The sequence below is a fragment of the Salvelinus fontinalis genome, chromosome 40, assembly GCF_029448725.1.
Source record: "Salvelinus fontinalis isolate EN_2023a chromosome 40, ASM2944872v1, whole genome shotgun sequence".
Lineage (NCBI taxonomy): Eukaryota > Metazoa > Chordata > Actinopteri > Salmoniformes > Salmonidae > Salvelinus > Salvelinus fontinalis.
Genome location: NC_074704.1, coordinates 9,645,644 through 9,671,872, shown reverse-complemented (window position 1 = coordinate 9,671,872; position 26,229 = coordinate 9,645,644). Strand labels below are relative to the sequence as shown.

General features: G+C 40.1%; 1 protein-coding gene across 5 annotated transcripts in view; it reads right to left on the bottom strand.

The window, feature by feature from the left end:
* Positions 1 to 1,455: 1,455 nt before the first annotated feature.
* The window catches only part of LOC129839951 (zinc finger protein 883-like), a 39,808-nt gene continuing 15,034 nt past the window's right edge, over positions 1,456 to 26,229 (bottom strand). The window contains exons 1-4 of one of the 5 annotated variants that reach the window (XM_055907682.1): positions 22,202 to 22,288; positions 21,145 to 21,203; positions 18,553 to 18,733; positions 1,456 to 16,522 (exon numbers count right to left, since the gene is read on the bottom strand). In XM_055907682.1, coding sequence (XP_055763657.1) covers positions 14,661 to 16,522; positions 18,553 to 18,733; positions 21,145 to 21,203; positions 22,202 to 22,226 — 2,127 coding nt within the window. In that variant the 5' untranslated portion in view covers positions 22,227 to 22,288 and the 3' untranslated portion in view covers positions 1,456 to 14,660. The other 4 variants (XM_055907684.1, XM_055907687.1, XM_055907685.1 and 1 more) reach the window with 4 other exon arrangements.

Sequence of the window (26,229 nt, the reverse complement as noted above, 5' to 3'; positions counted from 1 at the left end):
TTAAAAATGCCTATTTACTCTGTTCCATCTGACTGTGCAATCCATTGTCTCATCAGCCCAGCCAGGCAATTTATAAACTTGATCTCCACAATAACAAGCATCTAGACATTATCTCACATTTCGTTTAGTCTAACATTTAGTTTTCAACAGCGCAGATTTGTATAAACTTTGCTGACTGTCTCTCCGACATTTGCAACATTGTTTATATATTCAAATTCGATATCCAGCTGTCCCATTAGTAATGACCGTGTTGGGAGTCGGGAGGAGACTGACAGACAGCGTTTCTCAGACAGTCGAAGTCATTAAATCAGCTGGCATCATTTTTATGGATATATACAAAGAAATGTCAATTGAAAAAGGTGAAATGAAACGAAGTGCAGCTAGTTTGCAGTCGAGTGAGCACATTTTCTATGCCAGGCAAAATCGCTTCTCATTAGCTCATTGTTATGGATGTATCCAAATAAATGTCACTAGAAAACTGTTAAAGAAATGCAAATGCAGCTACTTTGCTGTTATTCTGACTAAGTTAGCCGTAGTTGGCTAGCAAGCAAGCAAGGGATAAGAACGTGGCCAGCCAGTGTGGCAATAGAACATTTAGAATGAACAACTGGGTCGCGTCCATAGATACAGAACAAAAAGACTGAACGACTGGGTCACGTCTCTAGCAACCGAACCGTCTCGGCCCTGACAACACCAGTGCCAATATATCATCCAAATACCCGCATCTCGGGCATTATCCCTTAAGTGACTAATTAAATATGGCACCATCCCATTCTCTGGGCTCTGTCTGCAATCATAACCAGTAGTATAAATCAGGAATAATAAAACATAAATAATGATCGATGTTTGGTGAATCTATGAATTATCTATGACCACTGGAGCCTTTACCACAATTTTTTTTTAAATCATATTTTTAAACCTATTTAATCACTCAATCTTGCCAAAGCATATTCTGTGGGAGGGGTTAATATGAATTTAAAATAATTTGACATGATTTATATGAATCGGGGCATGAACATATGGACTTTGAAATGAACAAGGGAGAGGTTAAATGTAGGCTAGTCTAGAATAAGCTTATTCCCACACTTTACAATAACTGTTGCAGTGGTCTTAGGTAGACTCCCTATAGGCTGTTCCCTCCATTGTGACACTGCTGCCCAGTTGAAGAGCTTGTGATCTCCATGCAGCACCACGCGCCTTAGTAAAAGCACCCCTCAGCCTCAGAAGACGCCCTTCTGGAGGCATGTAGCCACAGAGTCATTATACCCTAATTTAGGCCTATTTGCCACTAGCCAAATAAAGTGCAGAGCATGCATGATGCATGCAACTCATCATTCCAACATATTTGAACATTTAATTCATCCTTCATGAAAAACTACACCTGATACTTCAATTAAGCAGGAAACAACACTTATTATAACAGATGTGTAGCACTGTAAGACACGTGTTTCTCTGTTGTTGTTTTAAACCTGTTTTATTCTCAGGACCAGGACTACAACATCGAGTGTTGGGACACAGGCCACCAACAACATATTGGTCTCTTCTACATAATACAAATAAATATTTAAAAAATACATGTTTAAATAAATGAATATACAATCAGAATGTAAAACAAATGAAGAAAACATAAAACCACATTCCAGATATGTTTTACAATGACATTTACATGCAATCATTCGTTCTGCATAACAAATCACCAATAGTAAGGTATAAGATATTATCAAGTGTATTTTCAGAGTGAAGAGAGAGCCGTTTGGTAGGAGAACTTACTGGCAGTGAGAAAGCCGAACAGTGTGAGGTCTGTGGTTGACATGACCTATAAGTACTGATGGGCAGAGCTGGCTTTCTGCCCCCATGATGCCTCTTCCTAACAACCAACACATCATTCGATTCACAATAAAAATGTGTGAAAGTCTTTTTGGAGCACACTTAATATACAGTACCAGTCAAAAGTTTGGACAAACCTACTCATTCAAGGGTTTTTCTTTATTTTGACTATTTTCTACATTGTAGAATAATAGTGAAGGCATCAAAACTATGAAAAAACACATATGGAATCATTGTTAAACAAATCAAAATATATTTGATATTCTTCAAATTAGCCACCCTTTGCCTTGATGAAAGCTTTGCACACTCTTGGAATTCTCTCAACCAGCTTCGAGGTAGGCACCTGTAATGCATTTCAATTAACAGGTGTGCCTTGTTAAAAGTTAATTTGTGAAATGTATTTCCTTCTTAATGTGTTTGTGCTAATCAGTTGTGTTGTGACAAGGTAGGGGTGGTATACCGAAGATTTGGTAAAAGACCAAGTCTATATTACTGCAAGAACAGCTAGCCTCAGAAAGTTACCAGCCTCAGAAATCGGTAATTAACTGCACCTCAAATTGCAGCCCAAATAAATGCTTCAGCCAAATAAATGCTTCACAGAGTTCAAGTAACAGACACATCTCAACATCAACTGTTCAGAGGAGACTGTATGAATCAGGCCTTCATGGTCGAATTGCTGCCAAGAAACCACTACTAAAGGACACCAACAAGAAGAAGAGACTTGCTTGGGCCAAGAAACACGAGCAATGGACATTAGATTTGTGGAAATCTGTCCTTTGGTATGATGTGTCCAAATTTTTGATTTTTGGTTCCAAAAATCTTTGTGAGACACAGAGTAAGGGAAAGGGGGATACCTTGTCAGTTGTCCAACAGAATGTATTCAACTAAAATGTGTCTTCGGCATTTAACCAAACCCCTCTGAAAAGGTGAACAGATGATCTCTGCATGTGTGGATCCCACTGTGAAGCATGGAGGAAGAGGTGTTATGGTGTAGGGATGCTTTGCTGGTGACACTGTCTGTGATTTCTTTAGAATTCAAGGCACACACTTAACCAGCAAGGCTACCACAGCATTCTGCAGCAATACGCCATCCCATCTGGTTTGCACTTAATGGGACTATCATTTGTTATTCAACAGGACAATGACCCAAAACACGCCTCCAGGCTGTGTGAAGGCTATTTGACCAAAAAGGAGAGTAATGGAGTGCTGCATCAGATGACCTGGCATCCACAATCACCCGACCTCAACCCAATTGAGATGGTTTGGGATGAGCTGGACCGCAGAGTGAAGGAAAAGCAGACAAAAAGGGCTCGGCATATGTGGGAACTCCTTCAAGAATGTTGGAAAAGCATTCCAGGTCATGTCGTGGAAAATCATCTCAGAAATATAACTCTTACAAGAACTTTTGTGAACTCAAATAAATGTTTTTATTACAATTGTATTGCAATCTGGAATGTCCGCGGAACCCCCCTCTCAGAAGTCCAGTCCTTTATATTTATACCCACATAGTATTGTCCGTCCCCTATGAAGTCATTCCCCACCATCTGCCTTCAATCAGTTTATAATGGTGGCCGGACCCTCCCTTCACCACTAAATCAATGCACTCTTTGTGCCCCCCCCCTCTCTAGGGCATCCAATTGCTTATAGGCGTCTATGTGTCTGGTCAGTTTCACTCAAATGGAATCAGCAGACTATGTGTTTCTTGTTCATTAGTGTCCAGCCATCTCAGGCATATTTCTCTGGTATGTATGCTTTTCTAGTGGAATGAGTAGACTATAAATCTAGTGTGTCAAAACACCCTGGCACCAACATGTCTGGGCAATCTGTCAACACAATGGAGAATCTACAAGGGTCAGAGGGTCAGAACGTCCCCCAGTAGATTTCCATTACCACGGTCTCATGATCTATGTCAACATGTGTGTAATTGTACTCCTACAATCCCACCTCTGGGGCTAATTAGCCACATAAATTATACAAACATGACTTTGGGATAGTAAATGAGAATACCTACGATATACAAGAAAATACAAAAACAGAATAAAGCACATAAACCAACTAGACCAAACATCTCCAAATGATTAAAACTAAAATAGGAGTAAAAGATCCAATTAGAAACATTAATAAAAACCTAACTAGACAAAACATTTCAACATTATCCCCCCGTGCAGACACCTACCAACCTTTGTTAGATGATTTAATACATGGTCCATAGACACTTGTAACCGGAATACCCTCTGTCACCTAACATGTTTTTGTAAAATGATCCTATTTTTAGAAGGCAAAACTAACTTTAATTAAAAGAAAATATATATGTTCATCGATATATATATAAAAATTCAAAGAAACATACAAAGAACACAAAGCATTATGCAAAATAAAAATGCTAAACCCCATTATCTAGGAGCACAGTCCTCATCCTTACAAATAAAACAATCTCCTTTTTGACACTTGGCACAGAAAAAAGGTTCCGGGTGATGGTTATGACCATCCTCATGAATTTTTGTACACCACTTGCAATTGTGACGCAAATGACACTTTTTGTGGACATGTATGAGTAAACATTAATCTGAACTGGGTAATTTAACATATACATGGAAACCATCCTTACGAAAATCGTGACACGCATGACCACCCCCCCCAATCACTTCATAGAGACAGTTAGGTTTACCAAAGGGGCAGTCAAGAGGTCCTCCAACTGCATTGCAAGGCTTTCCATACTTATTGGTATAATTGCCTGGGCTTCCCACTTTCTTAACGCTAGATCCAACCAAACTCATACATGAGTCTAAACATTTTCATTACATTTTCATCAGCATTAGCCTTTACTTCTGCTCATAATCCTTTGAGTTTGGCCATAGCAATATTGTGAATAAAGGTGCAACAGTCATCCCCAAACATGACACAAACTCCACCCTTCTCCACTAAGAGCCAATTAAGTATAATTAATGAATCCCTGTTGGTTATAGCCAATAAAATTAATCCACTCTAAGTTCTAATTTGGTGTTATCCACAAAAATATAGATTCAAATCCTGATTTAACCTCATCTCTGGCCTTGAAATCCCTAGGTAGACCTCTAAGCAGTCCAATTGCATTAAGGTATACCTCAGGATCCTTCTCATAAGCCCTTTTAACTCTAGGTTTTACATAGTCATCATGGGGTGATTTAATAATCGTAACCTATTTAATTGCTCTAAGACACAAAGACCAATCCATCCATCAGGCAATACATTCAACAGTTAGTTTTTTTCCACACATCCAGAAACTATCAGCAATACCTCTGTCTTGAATTTTCAACATAGTAAGAGATGGCGCAACCTGAGTTATGTAACTACACAACCCTTTTCTATTCATACTCAACCCTTTATCATTACTTTTACGAACTCCCGCATTCTCTAACACCCAAATAGTATCACATTCTACAGTGGTGTTTCCTACATCAATTCCTTCGGTGTGGTGTCTGTAAAAACATTCATATTTTCCTTTAACCACGGTACCTCTGTCTAATTAAGGTACATTTAATTCAGTTCTAATGTTATAGGCAGCACAATCATTGTCTCCCAGCATGGTCTCATTCAACATAATTTTTCCCCTATTCCTTACCCAGAGCAATCCTACATTTTATGTCACACAAGGGAATAGAATACTTTCTATTGGTACAATAGTCATTTTTCCCAACTTACACAGTTTTTACATGATGCTGGTTCAGAGACTATTAAAAGATCAGACAAAGGTGATTTTCTTCACAAAATACAATTGTCCATTCTGTGTCTGTTTGCCATATACTTAGCCCATTCGTATCACTCCTTCTTCACTACTTCTTCTCATGTGGTGTCCTTGAGTGGTTCTGATTCTGATATATCTAATTCTGTTGCTTTTTCAATGTTCTTATCTTGAGGTAGATCATTAGAGTTTATCAGAAAGTTTCAAATATCAGTAAAAACTCTGACTGATGTCTCAGGTTGCTTTGTTGGCACGGTGGTCTGCTTGGTAAGGGCAGTCGATGTCATCTAGTGGTAGCTACTGTGGTCGTCACAGCAGCCGCCACCCTTGTTGTTGTCACAGGTTCTTCCTGTTCATGTGCAGGGGTAGGATCAATCTTAATGACAGTGGTGCTACTCCCTTCGGTCACTGTTGTTCTTGTTATTTCAACTATTAATTCTTCACCTTCAACTGGTTCAATCTGATTCATGATGAGCACCCTCTCGTCTTTTTCTTTGATTAATGTCAGGTCACATCCTTTCGGATCCCAAACGACTTGTCCCTTTGTTTGGTGATATGTCCATCCACAGAGTGCAATCTCCGATAAGGGTTTGATCCTTATGATTGAGATAGACTTCAGTTCTCCTACTTCTGTTATAAATTGAGGTGGAACAGAGATTCAAACCTTGTCAGTCTTTTTGGATTGTTCGGCTGATTCCATTCTTCTCTTCCTGCTCCCACAATACATCTTGATTGTGCATTAGTCTGTTGTTTCTATACTAGCATTCACTGTTACTTCTGTTATGTCAATGTCATTATTCTTTTGTTGTTCTAACATCAATTGTCTGTAAAGGAGGCCATTCAAAAGTTTAAAAGTCAATTGTGGGGTAATCTCCATTTTCTTCAACTTGCGGGACTTTTCCTCCTCTTTCTTCACCTGAGGCTCCCTCCTCAGGCCGGACTTAGCTTCCATCTGGAAGAGTTTCAATTTTAGGGAAGAAACGTTCTTATTCTGTTCCTTGTGAGGCCTCTCCTCCTCTTCTGGGTGCATTAGTCGGTGCACGTGTCATATTTTGGCTTTCACTTGATTTGCTGTTTTCTTGGCTCCTCCCTGGCGTCTCAATCGTTTCTGCTGCTCCTGCTCCCTCCTGGTGAATCAGCATCCTCTGTGTCCTCATCTCTATGTGGTTGTATCCTTCTCTCTGTTGGGACTCAGCTGCAGCGGTTCAGATGGTACCACGTCTGGCTTCTTTTCACTTGGACGGCCGTTCTTGTTGCTTTGGCCACCTCATAGGGTCCATCTCTCCTCGGTTGATCCCACTTCCTCCGGAACACTCCAACGTAGACCAGATCTCCTGGTATCACTGGGAGAGGTCCTTCTGGTCCCCTTGGATCATCAGACGCAGAACCTCTCATCCTGGTTCAGGTTTCTGCCTACTTTCTGTGAAGCATTCATACTTAGAGACTTATGGCCTCTGTTCTATGATAGCACCATACATCCTCTTACTTCCATCACTCATCACACAACAAACAGACATTCCAGCTGAAGCTGGCGAACCCCTCTCCTTCTGGTTTCCTAAACATAAGACTTGGAAAACAACAGACAAAACATAACAGCATTGACAATGTTATGTGTTATGCATAAATATATTCATGCAAACTGAAATCTGAGACCATGACAATTCCCACTCTCTCTTTACCTGACTCTATGCCTCCAGGATACTTTTCTGCTGGACTCCACAAAAATAAAAGCCCTAAAAAGCTTCCTCATGCTTCCACCCAGTCTTCCCCTTTCGGCCCCAGGTTCTGAGAGGTGTTCCCAAATCATGTCCTTTTTACTTAGTTTCCCATCTACTCCATTTCAACTGATAATCATGTGCATAACCTACAATTAACATTCTCTCTTCTTGAATTAATTCAACACTGTATATGCTTTCATATCAATCCCTTTAACATGTTTGTTTAGAGTATAATATCCTATCATCCATTCTTTTTCACATGATGTATTAAAAATAAAACAAGTAGCCTCCAAACTCAACCCAGTATGTCTATAGTGGAATCTAATCTCTCTCTCTTTCTCTCTCTGATTCCACATCCTCTGTCATGGTGTTTTCAAGCTCACCCATTATTCAGCTGGACCTTACTTCTCGTGAGACTTATGCACCCACCAAAGAGAGACAAGAAGAACTTTACCACTGCAGTGTTGTAAGAAGTATACCACCAGCCTGGTGTATCTTGATGTACACTCAGTCTCCAGAATGCAGCCCAAGCCCTTCCATTTCTGGCTGTTTTTTCCTGAGGACATACACACTTACACATGGGTTATTTCCTGACAACATTAGCAAGATCACTAAATCTTAATTTTTAATAACAGCCCTATGTAACCATTCTGCCTCAAATACCTGGCCTCCTGCCACAGAAATATTCATAATGATAGTTAAATGATGGTCCCTACGGCAACTGCTGTAAAATAACATGTACTCAGTCAAGTGTCTTCCAGTTGGAAGAATATCCAATCCTCACAAAACTAAGTCATAAGTTTCTTAAACTTTTGCTCTAGTGTTCAAAATGCCACCTCTTATTATTTTTACCATAATTTAAGTATGTGAATTGTTCTATTTACTTTAGAATTGTCCCTATATTTTACACAGCCAGCTGTCTTTCCTTTTCTATGAATTATCTCTATTTTTATACATATTTTCTAGAAATAACACCCCTTCACTATCATTACCTTCTTTTATGAGTCCCCTAACCCATAACTGCCATTGTTTGATACATACTTAAAACATCCTTAAGTCAATTTATATATCATTTATATCAGTCCCTCCTCAGGAACATATACACAACCTTATGTTCCTCAAAACAAAAATAAATTGACCAAACGAGAAGAAAAAAAAAAATAAAAAAAAAATAAAAAAAAAAAATAATAATAATAATAATAATAATAATAATTGCACATTTGCAATATTACCACTATTTGTAATATAATGGAAAACGTCCATCCGTTTCATTCTATGCCAATGTTATTGTTGGTCTCTTTCTTCTTCATTCATGGGTATCTTCGCACAACAGACTACCTATTTATTCAATTGAACATTAGATTTTATCATTCCAATTCCAATGACATTATAAAACAAAAAAAATTAAAAAAAATAAAAATAACTTTAATCTAATATTCTGTAAGTTGTCAACCACCTTGTCTCAGGATTAGTTTCCAGAGCTTCCCTAGGCCTATTAAATTTAAACAGTTCTATATCTAAATAACTAAACAGTTATTTCTTAAATACATTTTCCAACCCAATATTCAGGATAACAGTCCTTAGTGTTTACTTTAACTCAAATTTGACCTTATCTATTCAATACACACCATCCCTTTAATAATTAACATTTATACTAAACACTTTAAATACCAGTATTATCTATTTTCCAATAGCCCCGTTGTCTCAGTTTTTCTCTCATTTGTGGCCTGATAATAAAAAGATCAGTACCCCAATCCTTTAAGTCATTACTCTCCCTGGCCCATATCATTTCAGCATGTCTTATTTTTTTTTTTTTTAGATACAGTTCACAGGTCATCAGACACAGTTGTCCCTCACTGTTCAGTCGGTTAGGGTGGGTTTGATCTCCACACCCACTTGTGGTAATATTCTCTCCCATGCCTTAAAGCATTCTGACGTCACCTTCTTATGATAACTCCCTTATTTCACCAGTGTTCTCTCAGATGAATTACAGATGATGTATTTATCAACAAAAACCCTCACAAACCCACACTCCAATAAACCCATTGGAATAACTTTCAACACTTTTTATATGCATAATGAACAAAACACATTTGTGTATTTACCCAAAGACCATAACCCCAAGGAACTGATAGTTTTACCTATGAACCCATGTTATATCAAAAATAAAAATTAAAATAAACCTATTCGAATAACTTATTCAATTTAAGGGTACAACTCTTCATAATTTTCCCAGAGACATAATAGATTTTCAAAGTAATTATACAGTTTGAATAGAGTCTGGTGTCTTAAACATTTTATAAGTAAATCCCACCTGTTCCAACAATTTCTAGTAAAAGGTGATCAGTCTTTCACAGGAAATTCCTAGGATTCAGGGCATTTTGACACCATTAATATGTTTCCACTCCCCCTTTCTTTAGGAACAACTTAAATACATTTTTCAAAAACATGTTCATCCTTTTGCATACCCAATTTGAAACTGAATTGGAAAAAACCCTTCCAATAAATCTACTAATGCATATTCATTCCCAGTACATGGTGTACTCACTAGTGAATCATAAGCCAATAATAGCAAAGGGACTGAACTCACTCATCCAGAACTCCATGTTTTAGCCTTATCCAGATATTTTTATTTTTAAAGCGGCTGACTTTGCATTACTGTGGAAAGCAGTTAACTAGTCTCCAATGACATTGTTGACCAGAGAAGATTAAAAAACCCTTTTTTTTTCCCTTATTCTTTCTGGAAAAGAAAGTGTACATATCGTTAATATTCACAACGTTACCTTTTAGTCAGCAAACCAATAATTTTACTTATCCATAGATTTTATTCTAAAGCGTCTTTAACAGTTCCAGAGAATTGTGGTATAGAATGTCTAACAATTAAAATTCCGTCGTTACTTCTACTAGATGTCAAGTCAAACGTGATCTAATACTTCTTCTTGACCACATATAAACTGCAATCTCTATGAAACACTCATTGTTCCCTCAGAGACTACACACCGCCAAGTAAAAAATTCCATTCTCACTAACCTCAAACCAATTAGTTGTCTGTTATTTTGACAAGGATATAAACTCTTGTATAGCGGCATTTCCTGCTACCGCACTAAGTTCTAATGTCACATTACACTAATTTTCCCATACCCGATATACCTATATCCAGAACAGAGAGCTATTTTCTTATTGGTTCTTAGATCTTGTCAATAGTTCTGCCAATCACCCGCACGTCTGCGAGGATTAGAGGAACCACACACACACCCCCATCGCAATGTATTTTCTGATGATAGAATGTTGACATCAGAACGCCTGCAAATCGAGCTTCACATTTTGGTCCCATGTGACTGTTTAATTCCCTTGTCCTATTTATCCTGTTTATCAGGTAATAGTGTCCTTCTCTCCCTATTCTATGGAAACAGTCATTTTGTTGTCATGCCACTAATTATTTATTTATTTTTCCTAAATACTCCCATGTATTATACACCTTTTATTTACTATTTTTCCAAGGTAGAGCGAATCCCCTTTCCAATTAAAAATGCATTTGTCACATCACTTAATTTCTCTTCCCAAACCACGCTCTATATAGTACAGACATTATTTCTGAATACTACAGATGACTTAATGTCTTATTCTAGTACAATACTTCAAATATCACTGTGTTTTCCCCTTTACAGATATCATTATTTATTAATTTTATAATTCTAATCAATTTTATGATTACATTTACATTACATTTAAGTCATTTAGCAAATGCTCTTATCCAGAGCGACTTACAAATTGGAAAGTTCATACATATTCATCCTGGTCCCCCATGGGAATTTAACCCTCAACCCTGGCGTTGCAAGCACCATGCTCTACCAACTGAGTCACACCAGTCCACTGCCCGCTCCGTTAAGATCTCTATCTAACGTCTTACTTTTACCTTTATTATATTTATTTTGTCTATACTATCTTACCTCTTCTCTATATTCCTAATATTTCATTGTCTTTTATCCCATTTTACTGTTTAATTCCCGATTCACGGTTTTAGTGAAACAAACCTCTCATATTCTGGTCTCTGTCCTTCAGGCTATTTTTAGACCGCAGTCTCTGTGGGTACAGAGTGATCGACGGCCTGTTTTTTTTTTCCTCTTCCTTTGTTACACCGTTCGTGAATCCTTAATCTGTCCTGAATTTCACTATTTATCACTATTTATCTTAACTAACCTAGATTCGTTTTTAACTTTATAGTACAATTTCAATTTATCGACGATTCTACTTTCTGTCTTGTTACACACTATTTGGTTTAATCCTCTTTTATTATCTTTATGGTTATTTATTTTAACACCTTTTTTTAGTATTCTACTATGGTCGCTTATTACTTTATCACATCAGTGTTTTTATCCTTGATTATAACTTATTTTACTTCGATGTTCCTTAATTTCATTCCATCTGCCTAATAGCAGTTAACTGCACTCTCCTTCTCAAATTACACTCAGTTAACTGTCAGAGAGGCTTGCGCATGCCTCTTCCTACCAGCAGTTGGTCACAGACACACACACACACACACAACCCAACCTGTCCTTTCTTTCTTCCTAATGTTCTATCTCTACACAGATCTACTCATTTCTTACAACATTATCATTCATCCTTTTATGTTTCATCCGTTCATTCAATCCCTTTGTTTTTACCTCAAAACAACTCAGTTCTTTCTTTATTTACTTAATCCCTTTCTTCAACATAAGCCTAGGCTAATAGGATTTCTACGATATGACGCGAGACTACTGTCTAATCGGATCAGCTTGTCTTCATATCCTACCCACCCCCCAATACTGATCTTTTCTTCTTTTATTAGAGTAGTATTGTGGCGTGACCTACTGAATTACAAAACCCTGTTAGCTAGACAGAGCGGTTTTTTATTCGCAGGATTTCTTTTGCATTTGAACGCCGCACAATCGGGCAAACGTCCTAAATATTAATCCGTACAGTCCTCCTTTCAGAGCGTTAACCATGAAATATTTATTTAACTACTGATTTATGTTTTGACCGTATTAACTACTTTTGCAGTTGAACGCCGCACAATCGGGCAAACGTTTTTTCTACAACCTAATATTTATAAGCTACTTTTGCAGTTGAACGCCGCACAATCGGGCAAACGTTTTTCCTACAACCTAATATTTATAAGCTACTTTTGCAGTTGAACGCCGCACAATCGGGCTAACGTTTTCCTACAACCTAATATTTATAAGCTACTTTTGCAGTTGAACGCCGCACAATCGGGCTAACGTTTTTCTACAACCTAATATTTATAAGCTACTTTTGCAGTTGAACGCCGCACAATCGGGCTAACGTTTTTCCTGCCTTCTAAATATTCATCCGTTCAGTCCCCCGTTCTGGGGCGGTATCCATGAAGTATTTATTTACTAAATATCCACCCAATCAGACCTCTTTAAAAATGTTCCTTTTTTAAAGAGCGGTGGCTTTCTAACTACTTATTTATGCAGTTCTCTGTTATCTTTAGAGCCATTATTCATAAGTAACCTGTCCAAGCATTCCTTCTACTAATTTTATTGAAGAGGTATCACAGGATTTTCTACCTACATTATCTGTTTTTACCGTATGGGCTGTCCCACATTATAGCCAGCCATCTCAGCCAGATGGCACAAACAAGCACATCATTTAAGCTACACATTCGAACGGTCTAATCAGAACGAGCGCATGCTCCACTAAACACCTAACACAAGCAAAGTTCACATCGCCTATTCACTCATTCTCTATACATGCACATGCATTTATATTTAATATAATTCCCCAAATTACACATACATGCAAATTTATTTGAATTCAAAAGTTCTTTCGTTTTTACTGGTTTCTTTTTAGGAAATTTGAAAGAGAGACTTACATGGCGCCTCTCTCGCTGAGACAGGATCTCTGAAGCAATCCATACAAACATTTCAACTATGTAAGAACAAGCTTACCTTTTTATAGTTGTGGCCATAGTGTTTGCAAGATTGTCCAAAGAAACTATCTCCAGCCCTGGTCGCCATATCTCAGTCCCTGTCCCTCCTGGCTCAGCTCGCCAAATATGTCGTGGAAAATCATCTCAGAAATATAACTCTTACAAGAACTTTTGTGAACTCAAATAAATGTTTTTATTACAATTGTATTGCAATCTGGAATGTCCGCGGAACCCCCCTCTCAGAAGTCCAGTCCTTTATATTTATACCCACATAGTATTGTCCGTCCCCTATGAAGTCATTCCCCACCATCTGCCTTCAATCAGTTTATAATGGTGGCCGGACCCTCCCTTCACCACTAAATCAATGCACTCTTTGTGCCCCCCCCTCTCTAGGGCATCCAATTGCTTATAGGCGTCTATGTGTCTGGTCAGTTTCACTCAAATGGAATCAGCAGACTATGTGTTTCTTGTTCATTAGTGTCCAGCCATCTCAGGCATATTTCTCTGGTATGTATGCTTTTCTAGTGGAATGAGTAGACTATAAATCTAGTGTGTCAAAACACCCTGGCACCAACATGTCTGGGCAATCTGTCAACACAATGGAGAATCTACAAGGGTCAGAGGGTCAGAACGTCCCCCAGTAGATTTCCATTACCACGGTCTCATGATCTATGTCAACATGTGTGTAATTGTACTCCTACAGTCACTACCTCAGGAAGTTGGTTGAGAGTATGCCAAGAGTGTGCAAAGCTATCATCAAGGCAACCTTGAAGAATCTAACATATATTTTGGTTACTACATGATTCCTTATGTGTTATTTCATTGTTTTGATGTCTTCACCATTATCCTACAATGTAGAAAATAGTAAAAAATAAAGGAAAACCTTTGAATGATTAACTGTGGCCTAACTTTTCACTGGTACTGTACAATAAGGAAAGTTGAAAGATATACCCATTAAAATCATTGAAAACAAATGCAACAACATAATATGACCACACTAATAGTATTTTTGACCACACTTCCTTATGGCTCATCAGCTACAGTAAAACCTGATGAAGGGTTTTAAAAATAAATATGTTAACATCTTTAGGACCAAAGAAATTATACAAGAGGCCTATGTTCCTTATAAAAAAAATAGTATTATAGATTTTAAAAGCATATAATTAATGTGATAAGCAGACGTTGAACAGATAATGGATTTAATATTTATCTATTGAATACATACCTAATATTGTTGAAACATTATTCTACATTGAAGTTATTTAATGGATAATAGGAGTTAATGAAATAAGATACAGCTCTGAACACCCCCACCCCACACACACCACTCCAAGAAGCTTGATACATATGGATCAGAGCTGCATATTATCTACACAGGTTACCATGGTAATCAGACTTAGTAAACTGATAAAGAATGGGAGTTGCATGACTCTTTACAATATGTTTTCTATTGAAACTTTATTTAGGGATCTGGAACCGGTGCCGGAGAGGAGGGAGATAAAAGATGACATGGTTGTGATTTCTGGTGTTTTTTCAGTGACCCTGAATGAGCAAAGCTCTTTCCACATAGACAGGAGAAAGGTTTCTCTCCTGTGTGTATGCGTTGGTGTGCAGTCAGGCTGGAATCTCGAGCAAAACTCTTCCCACACTGATCACAGCTATAAGGCTTATCTCCTGTGTGTATGCGCTGGTGTATAGTCAGGGTGGAATCTTGAGCAAAACTCTTCCCACACTGTTTACAGCTATAAGGCTTTTCTCCTGTGTGTATTCGTTGGTGTATAGTCAGTTCTCCTGATTGATTGAAGCTCTTCCCACACTGATCACAGCTATAAGGCTTCTCTCCTGTGTGTATGCGTTGGTGTGTACTCAGGTTTCCTGATTGATTGAAGCTCTTCCCACACTGATCACAGCTATAAGGCTTCTCTCCTGTGTGTATGCGTTGGTGTGTAACCAGGGATCCTGAATGATTGAAGCTCTTCCCACACTGATCACAGCGATAAGGTTTCTCTCCTGTGTGTATGCGTTGGTGTGTAACCAGGGATCCTGAATGATTGAAGGTCTTCCCACACTGATCACAGCTATAAGGCTTCTCTCCTGTGTGTATGCGTTGGTGTGTAACCAGGGATCCTGATTGATTGAAGCTCTTCCCACACTGATCACAGCTATAAGGCTTCTCTCCTGTGTGTATGCGTTGGTGTGTAACCAGGGATCCTGAATGATTGAAGGTCTTCCCACACTGATCACAGCGATAAGGTTTCTCTCCTGTGTGTATGCGTTGGTGTTTAGTCAGGTCTCCTGGTTGATTGAAGCTTTTCCCACAATGATCACAGCTATAAGACGTCTCTCCTGTGTGTATGCACTGGTGTGCAGTCAGGTGTCCTGACTTCCTGAAGCTCTTCCCACAGTGAACACAGCTATAAGGCTTCTCTCCTGTGTGTATGCGTTGGTGTGAAGTCAGATTTCCTGAATGATTGAAACCCTTCCCACACTGATCACAGCTATAAGGCTTCTCTCCTGTGTGTATGTGTTGATGTGTAATCAGGGATCCTGAATGATTGAAGCTCTTCCCACATTGATCACAGCTATAAGGCTTCTCTCCTGTGTGTATGCGTTTGTGTGTAGTCAGATTTCCGGACAGTGCAAAGCTCTTCCCACACTCTTCACAGGTATAAGGCTTCTCTCCTGTGTGTATGCACTGGTGTGCAGTCAGGTGTCCTGAGTTCCTGAAGCTCTTCCCACACTGATCACAGCTATAAGGCTTCTCTCCTGTGTGTATGCGTTGGTGTGTTGTCAGATCTCCTGATTGATTGAAGCTCTTCCCACACTGATCACAGCTGTAAGGCTTCTCTCCTGTGTGTATGCGTTGGTGTGTAGTCAGGTGTCCTGACCTCCGGAAGCTCTTCCCACACTGATCACAGCTGTAAGGCTTCTCTCCTGTGTGTATGTGTTGGTGTGTTGTCAGGGCTCTTGATTGCCTGAAAGTCGTCCCACAATCAAAGTAGGGGTAAGGCCTCTCCCCTGTATGAATTCTCAGAGATTTTAACGTTTTAGATGCAGCGAAACGCTTCCCGCATTGAGAGCAGTGGTACGGTTTCTCTCCAGTGTGACTCCGCTGGTAAATTATCAATTCCCTCTGTTTAGCAAAACTCTTCCCACAATCAAAGCAGCAGTGGTGAGGTTTCTTCCCTATACGTCTTTGCTGGTGTTTCTTGAGGTGTTCTGGTCTGGAGAGACTCTTCTCTTTCTTGTCAGCATCATGATGTTGTCGAGGCTCCCCAGATGATAAGCCCTTCCCACTGAGAGAGCAACGATTAGGGCTGTCCCCTGTGAAACAAAGACATTGAATAGCATGGACATCTGAAATCAGGCTACCTGATGGGACTTTGATAAATGCTGAAAATTAATCAAAATAATTGTACTACCACAGCATCCATGTTATTTTTTAGAAGCATATTTGATTCCGAATTCTGACATATAACGTTTGTATGTGAAAACTATTTCTAAGATGCATACTTTCAGTTTTTCCTGAACTCACTGCACTCGAGCAAAAGAAGGAAGCTTGCGCTGCTCGTGCCAGAACATGTAAAGATGAAATATGCCTCTATGAATCTGAAGGCCTTGACGTGTCCTAATAAATTGAGAAATTGCTCAGAAAACCAGGTGTTTTTAACAGCGTCACTTTGATTATGACCTTAAGCCAATTAAGATCAGCAGAGTAAGGTGTTTACATGACTAATGCCATAGTCGGCCTACTGCCATAACTAGTTTAATGTCAAATGATGATTGGGGATGTGTTGGATTCTAGCTTGAAATATACCTATTCATGTTACCATACTAGAACTTGTTGATTACTTTGCATGTAGAAGGAATGTATATGTTTGGAACTAAGTGTATGGAAAGTTACTGAGTGAGACAAGGGAGGGGTGCAGAAAGTTTACACTGTCAAAACATGTTATTTCCTAAGGAGGGAGGCAAAGGGCAACAGTCCGGTTTCAGTCACTGATAAATTGGACAGCTGTGGATTAGAGAGGAGCGAGGAATTTGGGGTAGGCCGATGAAGTGGAGTGAGAAGAAACAGTCCTATTTGACACATATACTTCCACGCCCACGAAGGTTCCAACATCAGGCAAGGCCATGACAACACCAATGAGAGGAACCAATTAAGTTCCTGCCTAGCAACAGAGATGTGTTGGCTGTCTAGCTGTGCAAGGAGTTGACTCCGCCTAGTAGGAGGGTATAAATATATGTGCTTGTGTAATCAGGTCTTTGCAGCTGTATGACCCAGTGGGTGAATAATCTTGGTTTGAGCCTCTCCTAGTTGTCTGAGTTTTTACTCTGTTAGTTCAGAACCTAACACATGTAAACATACTCATTGTAAAGCACTAGTTATTTTGTTGCTTTGACAAAGTCATTTCTGAAGGTTACTATGGATGTGATTAGTAATTCATTTACGTCTGTCCCTCATTTTAAGGTCAACACTGTTACATGAACTGAACTCTCGTTTTAATATGGTGAAACTATTCCTTTAAAAAATATGTTTTGAAAACAAACATTGAACATCTAATAGTCAAAGTCAGAGTAAAAGCAGGTGAGCTGGTTCTATTCTTTTTATCAATTTATTGCTGTTTTGTGGTGGAGAACTGAGCAAGTCAACCCTCTCCCCATACATAGACATGCTAGAAATGTTTTAACAAATCATTTTTTTGTGAAGATTGCATTCAAATGCCACTCCTTGTCTCACAAAACAACCTTCCATTCCCCCTGTCACAAGCAGTGTTATGGTTCATTTAAAGGACTATTTTACCCATGTAATCTGGTAGTTTTGTTGTTTTCAGTAGTCCCCTGTTACAGTCAACCAGGTTACTTTATTTGGCACTTAGTGTAGTAATATTTTTATTCAATGTCTTGTTTTTTGTGAAGTTGAACATGTGCTCTTTGTTACAGAATGGTAAAATCTTTTGACCAAGTTACACTTTTAAAAAATGGGTGGAACGACCCAGATATTTTCATATATAATGAATCAATGAATGACTAAGTTCATAAAGATGGCAGAACTCTGATATGACGTCATTGTTTTATCCACTGAGTTCTGAAACTACGGTGCGCGACATTGAACAATGTTCCAATAAATCAACAATCTACTTTTTGTTTTTTTCAAATTGCCGGCGACTTGAAGCTAAAATTGGGATCATGTTTACTGTGCTAATGAGCATACCAAAATAGCAGTAAAGGAGAGCAAAGTAGAATACAGTGAACTTAGCAAAACAAAGAATTTGTGGTAAGTACATGCAGGCAGCCATCTTTATGCACCTTCGCTAGAGTTTCAGAAGCAGACTGTAGTCTAATCTACACACCATGGTTCTTACTTAATGAAATCAAATCTCCATCTTCCTTCTCTTCTTCTTCTCCTCCTCTCTCAGCTCCACTCGGCCCCGGTGTTTTCCTGCAGTCGACCAGACCCTGCAGTAAAGCGGTACCCGGAGACGTTTGACCTGGGGACTCCAGGAGGGTGGAGGGAAACGTGCTAGCTTTGTCCTGGTGGCCACAATAAATATTAAACAGTATCATTAAACCAAATTTTTGATTAATTTAGTCCACACCTCTGATTTGGGTACATCCCTAGAATATCACCTTTTTTTCTCAAATGTTCAATCGTTCCCTACTTTCCACAAATCTAATAGCATTGGGTTTGTAGAGGCATGGGCTGGTCAGAGTTTCCACCATATTTCTTTTACCAGTCATTACCTTTCAAAACGACTTGTGGCTAATTTGAGCGTATATACATTTCGTAATGATGAGGTTGTTACGAGTGTACTGAGAAAAGTAGGACACGTGACATGCCAGCAACTTTGAGAAAAAAACAGTAGTGCCGGGTAGTCACTAGTTACCACAGCCACAAAGGCATAAGCCACGCCCATTTCAACAATTTCTCTTCTTAAAATGTCATCTTAAACCTAACCTTAAGCACACTGCTAACCTCATGCCTGACCTAACCTTAAAATAAATAAAAACACATTTCTGTTACCATGAATTTCTATGATATACATTTTTGACTTTGTTGCTGTGGTAACGACTGCCTTCCATTTGTGAAGACATTTATTTTCATTGCCATTACATATTAGAAGGCAATCGCTGGCAATTCATTATTAGGTTGTAACTTACAGGAACATGAGGTGTCTCACCCCACAAAAGGGGTGCTACAGAAAAGTTGGGAGCATGAACGTGGACAGAATAAAAGCTTTGGATGGGTGGGTGATAAGCAGGCGAGGCAGATGGGAATGTATGGCAGGGACTTTAGCCTCACGGTAACTATCCCTGTGAGTACACCATGGCTACTCCCACCTCCAGTAGTTGATTTACAAGTGTTGAAGAGAGTACGGAAAGACAGGGAGGGGTTGATCAATGCAAGTTCTTTAAAAGGCGACTGTTAACTGTAAATCAGTATTTTTTGCCCATATATACAGATGGATCAAAAGACCCAAGGACAGGTCAGACTGGACCAGCCTTTGTTGAACAGGAGAGTAGCCTTTGTTGAACAGGAGAGTAGCCTTTGTTGAACAGGAGAGTGGGGTGGCTGTCAGGAGACGTATCCCAGACCACCTGGCTGTGTACATGGCAGAGCTGATGGCCATACTGTTGGCCTTGCAGTGGGCGGAGGAAGTCAAACCAGACAGTGTAGTTATATGTTGTCTCGTGTGCTGTGTTGAGTTGGCAATCATTTAGCTCAAATAGCAGACAAGGCCTGCTATACGAGGCCTGCTATATGAAGGAATTCAAATTCGTGCCCAGGTGAGACATATGGGTGTCCATATAAGCTTTGCTTGGGTCCTGGCCAATGTGGGGGTGGAAGGGAATGAGGAAGTAGATGTGCTAGCTAAACAGACCCTTAGGAGACAGGAGGTGGAGGTGCCAATGAGCAAGGCAGAGGCTAAGGGAATTACATGGGCAGTGGTTGTGCAGAGATGGCAGGAGCAGTGGAACAGTGACAATACGGGCAGGCATTTATTCAGTGTTTATATTTTAGTCATTTAGCAGAAACTCTTATCAGAGTGACTTACATGAGCAATTAGTGTTAAGTTGCTCAAAAGTACATTGACAGATTTTCCACCTAGTCGGCTCAGGTTACTGGCCCAACGCTCTAACCCGCTAGGCTACCTGCCGCCCCTATTCCAGGTACAGAGCAAAGTAGGAAAGTAGAAGGGACAGAAGAGAGGAGGCTTACCTTACAAGGCTAAGAGTAGGGCACAGCCAGCTGAATAAGTTATTAAATGTGATAGGAAATCATTCAACAGGAAGGTGTGATTACTGCCAGGAAACAGAGACAGTGGAGCATGTACTGATAGTGTGGGCAGTATGATAGGGAAAGAGAGAGTGATACTGTATAAGGGACGATAGGGTACAGAAATTGAGTTTGATAAGCATACTTAGTTGAACATTGTTAGACACAGTCGCAAATATTTATGTTTTAAGAGAAACGGGGCTGGCACATAGGATTTAGTTCCTCGATCCCTGTCGCTGGCCCACACTCCAGTACAGGAGATGGCTTAATGTACCATAAAGTTAGATGCCAACTGCTGATAAACCCCACAGCAGATGATGTATTTTCAGTATCTGGTCATATAATGGATAATCTGACTTTCAAAATCAGTGGAGGTGAACAAGTGCACACTTTGGGAGGAAGGAGAGATAATTAAGTAATGAAGGAGAAATAATTAAGTAATGAAGGAGAGATAATTAAGTAATAAACCCAGATTCCTACGCATGATACATTAGTAGGTTACTTTTCTGAAGGAAAAAAAACTAAACAAGTTTTACCGTCATGTTTTTTTTTGTCCAGCCAATAACACAGAACACTGGGATGTGGAGGATCAAAGATGATGAAAACTAGGCCTAGACATTTTATATAGCACAGCAGGCCTATACTGTTAAAAGGAAACCAGACTTACCTGATCCATTGAGGAAGCTATTGTTCCTTTATCAGACAACTTGTCATATAAATGATATCCTGAATTGTAGAGAAAAAAGTCAACAGTAGAAAAGTTACTTTTTTAAAAAGTGTTCACAAGAGGTCTCCCGGGAGGCGTAATTTCCTTCAGCAGGAAGGGGCAATGTCATGAATATTCATTCATCGCGACATAAAACCTGTCGGGTGACTGGATGAGTGTTCTTAAGTGCTTGACGTCACTGAGGCCTAAACGAAACAAAACATTGGGGACAATTTATCTCGCTTCGGATCTGTAACCAGTAGTAACCATCAACTTCAATGACAGTGAGCATAAAATTAAAACACGAATCTGACATTCCTGCCCCACAATAACATTATCGCAGAGGGTGGCTTGCTAGCTAACTACAGTGTTTGATTCATTTCATCGTTTTGATATAAAACAGCTTAGCTAGGTAGCAAATTGCTAACTCGCGGCGCTAGGTAACGTTACGTGAACGCGATTGTTACGTTAGTTAGACTCAGGAGCCCGTGGGTTTGATATGATTCCACCATGGGCAACAACAACTGGCTACTAGTTCGTTTTCTGACATATGTTCAACTCATAGCTAGTTTATCCACTGACCACCGCATTTGGAATGACAACTACTGACTGACATGTAACGTTAGCTGGCTAGTTAGCGTTCTGGCTCACACTGGCCATGCAATAACAAAATACACTACTATCTCGATTTAACAGCGACATTAGGGAAAGGAGGATCTAGGAATCCCATTCGTTAATGAATGGAGGAACGTATATCGCCTCACCCAGCAGACTGTCGAACAATCTCGTTCACGTTGTCATGCTGGGTCACAAGGTTGCTAAACGAATCGTCAATCCCTTCTCATAGTCTCAGGATATGAGTCGAGAAACCTGCATATTTTTCTCCGCAGTAGATAATGTCCCGATTCCAAAGCTATACGATAGTACAGAGAACAAGTCAATTATCTCACATATCGGAAAAGATTTGCAATGACCAAATTCTACTTATTCTTCTTCAGTGGGCTTTAATGGCACCCACCATTAAAGCATCCAATATCTTGCATTACCGCCCCCAACTGGACTTCAGTATATATCCATTATACTTCAGGGACAGGCAGAAATGTAAGCAATTACTGTATTTCTCGGAGGAAAATGGGGGAGTGTCATGCTTTTTCAGTTTCAGTCTGGGAAGGGATTGTTATTTTTTTATTTAGTCCAGGGGAGAGTCATGTAATGACAGTATTTGTCACCATTTTGGAACCTACGTATTGAATTACCATCCAACTTCAGGGTACAACCCTGCTCGCTCTCTCTCTCTCTGAATTCAATTTAAGGTTCATTAATGGCATGGGAAACATATGATTACATTGCCAAAGCAAGTGAAATAGATAATAAATAAAAGTGAAATAAACGATACAAAATTGACAATAAACATTACACTCACAAAAGTTCCAAAAGAATAAAGACATTTCAAATGTCATATTAAAATCAAATTGTATTGGTCACATACACGTGTTTAGCAGATGTTATTGCAGGTGTAGCAAAATGCTTGTTATTCCTTGCTCTGACAGTGCAGTAATATCTAACAAGTAATATCTAACAATTTCACAACATATACCCAATACATACAAATGTAAGTAAGGAATGGAATTAAAAATATATACATATATTGACGAGTGATGTCAGAGCGGCATGGACTAAGATACAGTAGAATAGTATAGAATACTGTATATACATATGAGATGAGTAATGCAAAATATGTAAACACTATCAAAGTGACTAATGTTTCATTTCTTAAAGTGGCCAGTGATTTCTAGTCTATGTCTATAGGCAGCAGCCTATAATGTGCTAGTGATGGCTGTTTAACAGTCTGATGGGCTTGATATAGAAGCTGTTTTTTGATCATATTACTAAATTTGATCATATTACTCCAGTGCTAGCTTCCCTACACTGGCTTCCTGTTGAGGCAAGGGCTGATTTCAAGGTTTTACTGCTAACCTACAAAGCATTACATGGGCTTGCTCCTACCTATCTTTACGATTTGGTCCTGCCTTACATAGGTCACAAGACGCAGGCTTCCTAACACGGAACACACACCGGCTGCGCGCGTGCGCTATCGTGCATACATTTATTTTGTCCCCCTACACCAAACGCAATCACGACACCAGGTTAAAAAATCAAAACAAACTCTGAACCAATGACATTAATTTGGGGACAGGTCGAAAAGCATGTATGGCAATTTAGCTAGTTATCTTGCACTTGCTAGCTAATTTGTCCTATTTAGCTAGCTTGCTGTTGTTTGCTTATTTGTCCTCCGATATAAACATAGAGTTGCTATTTTCCCTGAAATGCACAAGGTCTTCTACTCCGACAATTAAGGTATTCTACTTCCATACATAAAACAAGGTCTTCTACTTCCACACATAAGACGGCCAACCGAATCGTTTCCAGTCATCTCTCCTCCTAGGCTTTTTCGTGTTTGAACTTATATGGTGATTGCATCTACACTTTTACCACGACAACCGGCAAAACATTTACTCTTTCAATCATCCACGTGGGAATAACCAATGAGGAGATGGCACGTGGGTACCTGCTTCTATAAACCAATGAGGAGATGGGAGAGGCAGGACTTTCAGCTCGATCTGCGTCAGAAATAGAAAGGAGTTCTATTTTAGCCCTTGGCATCGCAGACGCTCATTGGAGCACGCAAGCAGTGTGGGTGCAATAATTGAATAACATGGATTTCTACATTTATTTTTGCGACGCTCACGCACGCGATGTGTCCGGTCTGGTCAGCATGTAATTGTCCCTAGAATTTCTAAGCAAACAGCTGGAGGCAGGGCTTTCTCCTTTAGAGCTCCATTTTTATGGAATGGTCTGCCTACCCATGTGAGAGACGCAGACTCGGTCTCATCCTTTAAGTCTTTATTGAAGACTCATCTCTTCAGTGGGTCCTATGATTGAGTGAATGTAACAGTTTAACTTTAGTCCGTCCCCTCGCCCATACCCAGGCTCGAACCAGGGACCCTCTGCACACATCAACAACAGTCACCCACGAAGCATCGTTACCCATCGCTCCACAAAAGCCTCGGCCCTTGCAGAGCAAGGGGAAGCACTACTTCAAGGTCTAAAAGCAAGTGACATCAGCGATTGAAACGCTATTAGCGCGCACCACCGCTAACTAGCTAGCCATTTCACATCGGTTACATGTAGTCTGCCCAGGAGTGTGAAGGTGAACTGAAAGGCACTGGAGCAACGAACCACCCGTGCTGTCTCTGCCTGGCCAGTTCCACTCTCTCCACTGGGATTCTCTGCCTCTAACCCTATTACAGGAGGGGTGCGTCACTTGAGTGGGTTGAGTCACTGACGTGGTCTTCCTGTCTGGGTTGTCCCCCCCCCCCCTTGGGTTGTGCCGTGGCGGATCTCTTTGTGGGCTATATTCGGCCTTGTCTCAGGAGGGTAAGTTGGTGTTTGAAGATATCACACTAGTGGTGAGGGGGCTGTGGCAAAGTGGGTGGGGTTATATCCTGCCTGTTTGGCCCTGTCCGGGGGTATCATCGGATGGGGCCACAGTGTCTCCTGACCCCTCCTGTCTCAGCCTCCAGTATTTATGCTGCAGTAGTTTATGTGTCGGGGGGCTAGGGTCAGTCTGTTATATCTGGAGTATTTCTCCTGTCTTATTTCTCCTGTGTCCTGTGTGAATTTAAGTATGCTCTCTCTAATTCTCTCTTTCTCTCTTTCTTTCTTTCTTTCTCTCTCTCGGAGGACCTGAGCACTAGGACCGTGCCTCAGGACTACATGGCATGATGACTCCTCGTTGTCCCCAGTCCACCTGGCCGTGCTGCTGCTCCATTTTCAACTGTTCTGCCTGCGGCTATGAAACCCTGACCTGTTCACTGTGATTACTATTATTTGACCATGCTGGTCATTTATGAACATTTGAACATCTTGGCCATGTTCTGTTATAATCTCCACCCGGCACAGCCAGAAGAGGACTGGCCACTTCTCATAGCCTTGTTCATCTCTAGGTTTCTTCCTATGTTTTGGCCTTTCTAGGAAGTTTTTCCTAGCCACCGTGCTTTTACACCTGCATTGCTTGCTGTTTGGGGTTTTAGGCTGGGTTTCTGTGCAGCACTTTGATATATCATCTGATGTAAGAAGGGCTATATAAGTACATTTGATTTGATTCGTTTTTTCAGTCTCTCGGTCCTAGCTTTGATGCACCTGTGCTGACCTTGCCTTCTGGATGATAGCGAGGTAAACAGGCAGTGGCTCGGGTGGTTGATGTCCTTGATGATCTTTTTGGCCTTCCTGTGACATCGGGTGCTGTAGGTGTCCTGGAAGGCGGGTAGTTTGCCCCCGGTAATGCGTTGGGCATACTTGCCGATGGTGCAGTTGCCGTGCCAGGCAGTGATACAGCCCAACAGGATGCTCTCAATTGTGCATCTGTAAATGTGTAAATGTTTGTGAATGACCCCTGCATTAATCCAGCCCTGGTAAGCCCCTGCATTAATCCAGCCCTGGTAAGCCCCTGCATTAATCCAGCCCTGGTAAACACCTGCATTAATCCAGCCCTGGTAAACCCCTGCATTAATTCAGCCCTGGTAAACCCCTGCATTAATCCAGCCCTGGTAAACCCCTGCATTAATCCAGCCCTGGTAAACCCCTGCATTAATCCAGCCCTGAGTGCGTCACAAAATTATGCCAGGATCACAGCTCATGAAAAAAGTTATATTCACAGTAATTTAAGGGTTTCTTTGCAGTCTCTGTCCACTGAAGAGCGTCTCGAAAAGTTAAAGGACATTTTGGAGTCGAAAGGAGATGGTTCCTCAATGTGGAAAAAAGTTATTGGATTAGATTGGGTTTTGGAGTAGTTGATACCAACTGTCCATGTGGATGACTGGACGATCTGCATGTCTTCTTTTTCGAGTGATATGTTTATCCTAGGCTGCCTGTCATTTCAAATAGTTCATTATTTCTAGTAATTACTCTTTAGCTCTTGGAGTCCCAGGAAAAGCTACACTTATTTTGAGTGTTTATTTACGACAACAGCTTGCTCTTGCTTGC